The sequence below is a fragment of the Thunnus thynnus genome, chromosome 3 (assembly GCF_963924715.1).
Source record: "Thunnus thynnus chromosome 3, fThuThy2.1, whole genome shotgun sequence".
In the NCBI taxonomy this organism is placed as follows: domain Eukaryota; kingdom Metazoa; phylum Chordata; class Actinopteri; order Scombriformes; family Scombridae; genus Thunnus; species Thunnus thynnus.
This window is the reverse complement of record NC_089519.1, coordinates 533,137-542,468: the sequence shown is the minus strand read 5'-3', so window position 1 is coordinate 542,468 and position 9,332 is coordinate 533,137. Positions and strand designations below refer to the sequence as shown.

The 9,332-nt window shown below is 40.1% G+C and overlaps 1 protein-coding gene across 3 annotated transcripts in view; it reads right to left on the bottom strand.

Moving 5' to 3' along the window:
• Positions 1 to 895: 895 nt before the first annotated feature.
• ptprdb (protein tyrosine phosphatase receptor type Db) overlaps positions 896 to 9,332 on the bottom strand; it is a 151,176-nt gene continuing 142,739 nt past the window's right edge. For all 3 annotated transcript variants that reach the window (XM_067578525.1, XM_067578531.1, XM_067578539.1), the window contains 6 exons: positions 7,263 to 7,441; positions 7,032 to 7,158; positions 5,177 to 5,302; positions 4,939 to 5,093; positions 4,428 to 4,563; positions 896 to 4,340 (listed from right to left, as the gene is read on the bottom strand). In XM_067578525.1, the coding sequence (XP_067434626.1) occupies positions 4,272 to 4,340; positions 4,428 to 4,563; positions 4,939 to 5,093; positions 5,177 to 5,302; positions 7,032 to 7,158; positions 7,263 to 7,441 (792 nt within the window). In that variant the 3' untranslated portion in view covers positions 896 to 4,271. The remainder of the gene's footprint in view (positions 4,341 to 4,427; positions 4,564 to 4,938; positions 5,094 to 5,176; positions 5,303 to 7,031; positions 7,159 to 7,262; positions 7,442 to 9,332) is intronic.

The following is a 9,332-nucleotide window of genomic DNA, read 5'->3' as shown; positions in this document are numbered from 1 at the left end:
CTGGGGGATCCTGAGGCTTTGCCAAACTAGATTTATAATCCCTTCAGTGTGTTTTGGATCTACCCTGCGGTTTCCTCCTATTTGAACATACCCTGATGTCTTGGAGGGATCCTCATCAGATGCCCGCAGCACCTTTGTTGGCTCCTTTTGACGCAAAAGAGCAGAAGCTCTATTCTGAGCTCCCTCCTGGCATCTGAGTTCCTATTTCGATGAGTGAGTCCACCCAACCTATGGAGGAAACTAATTTTGGCCACTTGTATCGGCGATCTCATTCTTCTGGTTACTACCCAAAGCTTGTGACCATAGCTGAGGGTTGAAACTTAATCGGCTGGTAAATTCAGACTGCCATCTGAAACTATTAAACAAATCAAACTTACAGATATTTCATAGTTCAAACTATTGAAAGAAAAAGGCATCCACATAAGCTTTGCCTCTTTGTTCAGAAAGGGATTGCCACAGGTGAGACGGCTCACAGAGGCTCCACCCACACAGGAAGCAATCCAGGTCAGGTGGAGGCAGAGTGGAGTGGGGGGGTATTTACAGTTGCTGTTTAACTGACGTCCAGGCTTGTGTCAGATCTGCGACCAAGTAAATGTTGACTAGCACTTTTTATCCCCTTGTGAAAATACTCTTTTCATTGTAGAATTTTGTAATTATAAAACATGAAAATTAACTTTCAGAAACGTCCACAATATTTTTTAAATGAGTAAAGGAAGCAAAAAAAGAAGCACCAACATTTACATGTCAAGCTGGTGTTCATTATCAAATAATAACAGTTGTTTTTGATAGTTGACACTGTCACAAGTTACTTTTTGGCATTATGTAATTTATTATACCTGTTATTCCAAACAGGTTGAATGTTAAGTACTGATCCACAAAACAAAAGCAATAGCAATTATTTCACTTGAGTTTATTTGTAACAAATGAAACTTGTGTCGACAAAGAACAGAAATCCATACAGTCCTGTTTTTCGGTTTTCACGCGCTCCGAGAACCAATGTAAGAAAATAAAAAGCACTTGTTGACTCGGAGCAGAAAACAAACCAAAAAAAAAAAGTTTACATTTACAGACCAATTGGAGGTAACTGATCCAAGTAACACACCATATTTTCATTTTTATACAATTTATAAACTCCAGTTTTATCCATCTACATGATACATTGGGGGTAAAATAGAACACTTTTTTTGTGAAACTTCTCTTTTGTGGTACAACAAATCCACAATGTGATGTATTGCACTTACTGCGGTGCCATAAACTGTGATTTCAGGTGCATCCTTTTATTATATCACTCTGTATATCTGATAGATTTTTATTCACTCTTTACCTTAATCCTTCATTTATTTATTTATGAATTTCAATTACTCTCAGTGTTTTGTGTTATTTACATATACACAACCATGTGAGCATTACAGGGTCCATCTGTACTGAGTTCAAGTAAAACTTCTTTTGGGGGCGGGGCTTTCAGAGATAATAGGATACTAGTATTAGTGCATAGTACAAAGAGAGAAAGTGCAAGTCTTCCCATAACAGGTGCGACCAAGGGGGCATCTCAAAAGTGGTACCATGCATACAAAAAAACGACAACAGGGTTACTGTAAGATGGTGGAAAACTGTCAACAATCCCTTATATGGTCAAGCGTTAATGGTGATACAAAAAAAAAAAGATGATGCAGGTTCTGTGTCGTTGGAGACGTAGCACCTGAACTTCTCTCAGCCTTTGTCATTAAAGGAAAAATATATAACTGTAGACATCAGAACAGGATGATGAACATCAAAACACGGATGACCAGTTTGACTGATTGTAGTTGAAGGGCTTCAGGTGGGATATGTTTCCATATCCATACGGTTCGTTACTTTGCTTTTTCTTCAAACTGACACAGAAAGCCACTGCTGTTCAGCTTTATATAGATTTCTACATAGCTGAGTAAGTATGACTTGTCTGAGCCAGCTCACAGTCGGCGCCAAAGTTGTGAAAGTGGCCAAAATTTCATGGCAGGCAAACTGAAGTCTCCATGAAAGAGTATATACACAAAGCTTGTGCAAGTGTCCCAGGAAGAAAAGACGGAAAGCTGTCGACATAGAAACTTTTTTTTTTCTGTTCAAAATGATCAGAGCATCCAGCTAATAACCTATTTTGAAACCACATTTTTTTTGTCTGTAGTTGAGTTTCAGGTATGATAAGATTTTTTTTTTTTTTTGATTAAAAGAGATATGATGATGTTGTTGCTGGGTTTGAAAGTGATGAGTACAACTATTCAGCCTACACAGAGCCGTCCATACAAAATTTCACTGCCAAAAACAGAATGCACAAGATACTTTCACATACTGTAACATGATAAAATAATATACACAGACATTCAATTCACATACATACAAGCATACATACATAAAATACACAAAAAACCCTTTAAAGTAACTTTATCAAAATAGGCGTGTAATATAAGGCACTAGAAATCTAAAATCAAAATACTTATTAGATGCTGTTGAAATATGAGTTCGATCATTCGTTGGTTGCCGTGACACACAGAGGGATGACATCATCTACTAGAACTGTGGCATGATAAAAGATCTACTTCCTAGGAGGTCAGAGGTCATTCCTCTGTTTGGACACATTTAACGGTGGCGGGAACCATATCAATTGTAACATCCTTGTGTCTGGAAAATGATGCACCATCATCAATATCATCATCATCATAATGGCATATAATTGCAGTTAGTGACTTGACACAAAAATATATCATACATCTACTTATTGCACACTGAATCAGACAGAGAGAAAAGTCAGAGGTGAGCATTCCAGTGAGAAAATCGTTCCATTTGCTTTGCTTTTCTACATCCCTTTCTCGCTCCCTGCTTGAGAAATCTTTGTGAAGCTTATTTGGACACATAAATACTATTTTGCTTTCTGTGCATACTCTCTGTAGTTGTGATCTATGTGGCTTTTGCTCAACTTGCACATGAACAACTTGGCGGGGTTATTCTGGGGACTATCCGATAGCAGCGGGGTTAATACTGTGTACCTCTGTGGCCCCTTGAAATGCAAAAAATGGCCGTCCTCGAGTCTCTGACGTGGTAGGCCAGATAGAAATGAGGTTGAGAGTCCTGTGTGCATGCGGGTGTGTTTGTGTTTTTAAGAAACGAGAGTGGGTAGAGAATACAGGAGAGTGACACTCAATGGTGGCGTTTTTTTTTCATAGAACTGTGAACATTTCCCACAACAGATTTGATTGTACACTTTAAAACAGTACCGCATCACTTTAAAAACAAATCGCTACAGCTCATTGGATTACTCAAAAAAAAAAAAACCCAAAACAAAAACAAACAACCAACCAAACAAACAAAAAAAAGAAACCACAACTTTTTGCCTGTGTATGGTCAGTGGAGACAAAGTCAAAAAAAAAGAAGAGTGAACGTGCCATAAGGAATACCCAGTTTTAAAAAACAAGATAGTCACATAGATACTTTTCTAAAAAACTAAATGAATGTTTGACTTTGTGGTATGCATTTTAAGTTCTCTCAAATTTCCCTTATCCTAAATTGTGAAGCATAAGGTTGAACTGGTGGTTTTTATTACTGTATGGTAGAAATACCTTCTTTTTCATTCACAGGAAACGAGAGTCTGTTTCCAAAACAAAACAGAAAAAAAAAACACTTGTCGGTGTCTTTCTCATTTGAATGTGTGTTCTTTGTCTTTAATACTGTGTGCTCTGTGTTTTCAGTCTCCTGTTGGCAAAATCTCTGGTGCTCAAAAGTCCCAGTTCTTTCAGTCCACGAGGCTTCCATATGATGGATTTGTAGACTCCTTTCTAGACAGTCTAAAGATAGAAAAATCAAAATGTCCTGTGACAGCTAAATACTGTAGCCGGGTCCTGTATTTAGGTTGGTGATGCTACACTGGTGGTGGACGAGGTGAGAGTTCCACACCCAAACAATGTAAAGCAATCTGGGTGCTCACAAAAGCACTTAAACAAATAAAATCTATTTTTGATCAAGTATTCTGATTGGAACAGTGGTTGAAGTTGCTTCTTCAGACTGACCAATGGGTGTGTTTGGGCTGAGGGTGGAAGGAAACACCCTTGTCAAGCAGGTTGCTATGGCTCAGTTAGAGGTGCTGTTTCTGGGTACGGGATAAGCCGATGGTCCCCCTTCACTCTGCATGTGGTGGCGATATCTTCAGAGACACATCGCAGCCTAGTGCATTTATTCAGGCTGCATGCGAACCTAAGAAAAGTGCACTAGGTAGGATGTGGTGTGAGAGACGGCCACTGGGTTTATGTTGCATAGTGATCAAAGCTTCCCAGGTACTCCAGACTGGCCCGGTAGCAGAACTGGTACTGGTCCTGCAGGGAGGCAGATGAATTAATGAGAGAGACAGAAAATGCATCGGGGAGTTTTTGCTAAGAGAAAGAAGAGTCGGGGAAGCTCACCTCTGTTTGAACGGTGGCAGGTCTCTGGGTGCGCAGCATCTTGACAGTCTGGAAGATGTCCACCACTCCCTCGTACCTCATCCTCTCCAGCACGATGCTCAGGGTGATGAACACACCAGTTCTCCCAACTCCAGCACTGGTGTTGGACAGGTGGAAACATATTTAGAGCTGAATACATTGAGCACTGTAGCACTTTTAGTTATATAAATAATAAACTGCACTCATGTAGGGCTGCAGCTAATCATTATTTTCATTATCAATTAACCTGTTGATTATTTTCTCGATTAATTGATTAGTCGTTTGGTCTATAAAATGGTGAAAAATGTTGATCACTATTTCCAAAAGCCCACGTTAATGTCCTCAAATCTCCTCTTTTGTCCCGACTAAAAGCCCAAAATCCAAAGATATTTTGTATATTATGATACTAAAGAAACCAGAAAATATTCACATCTGAACTGAATTTAAATTGAACTGAAGTGAATGAATGAGCAAATCAACAGATGGGTCTTACCTGCAATGCACAGTAATTGGCCCATCCTGGCCAAACTGTTCTTTAGTTTTGTGCACTTGACCAATGAAATCAATGAATCCCTCCCCTGACTTTGGCACTCCTTGTTCTGGCCAATCAGTGAACTGGAATTGGCGAACTGTCCGTGATTGGCCATCCTGGAGGAAGAGAGTGTGTTATTTATTCTTTAAAAACCTAGAAACAGTTCAATAATGATACAAACGATGACGAACAGACTCACCCTGGCGTCGGTGACTTTGAACTCTCGGAGGATGTACTGGGGCATGTTGTACTCGGCCATGGGATCCACCACAAAGTACTGGTACCTGGCTGAGCGCTCTGCAGGCCAGTACTGGTGACACTTCTCCTGCAGGAGGACAGTACAGAAGCCTCTGTTCAGAGCTCTACATCACATCTGATAGATTCAGTGTGTAAGGAGAACAATTTCTGGATACTTTATCATGAAAATGTCTTTCTGACTTGTGAAATTCATTATTCACTAGTCGATAATCTTGTGCCAGATGAGGCTCATGAAATATAACTCATATCACTCAATTTCTCTTACTGTCACTGTGTTGAGGTCATTCTCAATGTTCTACCCTTGTCTGAGTGATGCCTGACATTGTGTTCATTATATTCCTTGTTCAAAATATCCATACTTACATACATACATACTTAACCACAGTTTTTTCAAACACATAAACAAGTTTGGTGTCCTGCTACAAGAGGATGCTGTTCATTAGAGTTCACAGTGCACAAGGCTCTTTCCTGTTGAGGACAGCTCAGAATTTGCTTCTGTTAACAGAAAGCAGTCCCTCCAGGAAACAGCAATCTTGTGATTGCAATAATTAGTGCAAATTCAACCGATCTCTGCAGTATTTGCAATTTTGCAAAATTCCAGCGATTTCTCCGCATTAATAGTGCTACTAGGAAGATTTTGACATCAATACATCATCATCAATTTAATGTCCACACCTTGCTATGAGAATGAAGTCCATTAATATTCTCTATTTGGTATTAATATTGTATACGACCGAGTCATTACGGCACACAGTCAACCTTTCCAAACAAAACTTGCTTAATCAACAAAAATAACTCATTTATAATTAACGAGGCTCTTCAACCTCCCCTCTCGTCATCAAAACAAACCCCACGCTGGTTAACCGGAAAAAACAGCAAAACAGGAAGTGACAGGGTTTATGGGAAATGTGGTCTTATCATGAGAATTAGGCCGCCAGTCGTTGCACTTCGATCTGTCAGTCTAATCAAAACAACTGATGTGATTTTGCAGATTCTGGTGAAATTACACGATGAAGAAAGCGAAGCCAACAAAAATAACTGCAAAAGACTGTGCAAGTCTTTCGGTTACATAAGACTCTTTCTTCTTCAGGTAGTAGTTAAAAAAATCACAACTTTCTCCTTGACTCGTAAATTCTGCCAAGTCCCACAATTTTACTGCAAAAAAATCACATAAAACTTTGCAAATTGCAAAATCGCTGCAAAATCAAACATTTTTGATTGCAACAAACATGATACTACAATAATACTATTATTATGTATAATAAGTATTATTTTCTTTGAAAACTGAAGATAATAAGCTCTAATTACAGTCTATTGTGTAATATTGTATGTAATTCTTGGGTAAACCTGATGACGTAATCAAAAACAATTTCCTTTGTGAAATTCTGGTTCAAACTTAGTCCATTGTTTCAAATCTGCGGCTCACCTAAAATAACTTAATTAGAGTCGGTTTCACAGAGTTTTATTGTCTCTTTGTTGAATTTTTCCCTGAGTCTTTCCCACCGTTTCATTACATCATTTCTCTGTAGTTTTTGTCACAAAGTTGGTTTAAAGCTGTAATTACTGACACAAAATATCCGCTATGATCGCTGGTTATAATCACATAATCATCTTTGGTGCTCATGAGATCTACAACCCCTAACACCAGTAGAATTAGAGTTGTTCTTGCCAGTAGGGCTAAATCCAAAATAACATGTACAGTATACTCTACACCATGTACTTGTTTACACTGGTGTGTGTGTGTGTGTGTGTGTGTGTGTGTGTGTGTGTGTGTGTGTGTGTGTGTGTTTGCGTACCCGTCCCATTTCTCTCAGTTTGGTTAGCATGACAACTATGGTGGAGTTGTGTTCCCATAACATCCTCCAGTAGTCCTCTGTGGTCTCAGCCAGTGGGCCTTGGGTTGCTATGTAGGCCTTCTGCTGCCTACAAACACAAATAAATAGATTTTTTAACAAATGTGACATTCTCTGTAAAGGCCTAAAGAGCACATTAGAATATAAAAGATGTTCATTTCAGTTTTTTCTGACCTGTATCCATCAATGAAGCTGGCGTTGATATAGTCAGATCCCTCCACTCCTCTGATTGGCTGCAGACACACACGAGTGGTCTCATAGGGCATGATATTCACCAGCCGGTTCTTGAACTTGTTGCACGGCAGGTTGGCACTCACGAACCGCGATGTGTGGGCCTTGGCACTGGCCAGACGCTGGAATAGGAAAGAAATCAATATTTTAGTTTAAGATACTGAGAAGTAGTGTTAGTGAGAGCAGCCAAAACACAATAAAAACAGAGGAGAGAAGGAAGGGGATGGATGGATTAAAGGAAGGAAGTTCAGACAGACTCAAGAACCTCATTCAAATGTATTTAGCACAAGGCTCGGTTTTCCTCTGGCATACTGGACAACAGGAATTAGAAAATCAGCTTGACACGGCAGGCCTGAGGAGATTTAGTCAGACATCTTCAATTGAATAAACAAAAGCGAGGCGATATAGGGGGACAAAGGCAGCGGTAGGGAACGGGAGAGGGAATATTATAAGATGAACGAGAGGAGGAAGAAGAAAATCAAGAGTCGGGGCCAGGAAACCACAAGGCCCCACACTGTCTCAATGCACATATGTGAACCACAGTTGATCCTTCACTAATGAAAAAAAAGGAAAAACCCTGGAACACACACGTTCATATGGATCCGTGCAGGCAGGCAGACAAGGGCACATGTTGTACACTCTCTCTCTCACACTTGACCATTGGCTGACATGGCGTAAAACGAAAGACAGAACAACAGAGAATAGGCAGAGGGAAACCGCAGACTTGAGAGGGAAACAATGGGGTCTCATGAACTGAGCCTGGGCTATCGGTGGCTACCGGAGCGCTGTGGGAGAAACAGCAGAACCTTATTTTCTTTCAGACAGACCAAGCTGGAAAATCCCACACGAACCACAAGTTCACCAGTTCATTTGGGTACTCTGAGCCCTGTTTCCAGTGTCAACAATGGTAATTCTTTATGTCATTTGGTTTGAATTTGACTCGGTCTTATCAATAGAATCTGGCACACACACGAGACTTTTTATTACTTTGATACATGCCATTATTTTCACCATCTGTGCTTGGATAACATCATGCCCTGTTGGCAACCTCTTTGAACTCATCCAGTAAACGTACTGTGAAAGGAAACAAAAACAGAATATCTTAATAGAGTGTTGGATTACCCAAAGCTGCCAGAACAGCTTCTTTTCTCACACACATGGCTTAAACTTTCTGTGATTTTATTTGAGGGATGCAACGCCGCTCTGGCATGAGAAATTCCATCCTTTCGGTGTTTTGTTGACGAAGGTGGAAAGTGCTGTTTCAGATGGCACTCGAAAACGTAAGTGTAAGTGTTCAACCGAGATGAAATCTGGTGACTAGGACAACCCCGGCATATGTTTTACATCAACATAAGGCTGAGAAAACAGTTCAGTGAGTGCTCAGTTCATTGTCATTCTGGGGAGACCGCTGCCATTAGAACAGGAATGCCGGAGCACAGGATGAAGGAGATTGCTTAGAGTGGCTTTGTGTTTACTTTGCCCTCCGAGCGTCTGAGCAGACATAAACCATTCCAGGAAAAATTTAAGCCACCTGCTTTCAATATATACCTGTATGGGCAAACTGATTCTCTTTTCACCCAGCCAGGCCAGACAGGTCTGCAGAGGACTCGTCTGGCGAGATGTACACATCAGAGTAAACAAAATAAAAGCAGCTAGAATAAAATGAAAATAGCAGAACTCAATAACACATTGAATCCCTTATGTACTCACTCTTGCTTGTGTTTTGATGTCTATGTTCGGTGTTCTAGCTTCGCTTGAAAACGCCCAAATGATCTTTCCACAAGATTTTATATTATGAACTGCAACTTCCTGGCCTACATTACTTTCTGTGTCTGCTCATAGAACTTCCACATCTATGGTGCTTTCTAAACCCCTCAGTAAAACTCTCTTACCTTGGATTCAAAAAGGTGCAATCCCATAATCCCCTTCAAATCCAACCATCCATCCTGACTATATGAAACTCTCAGAGGGGGGCTGAAACTGTAAAAAACTCTAACAGCCCTGGGAAAGATA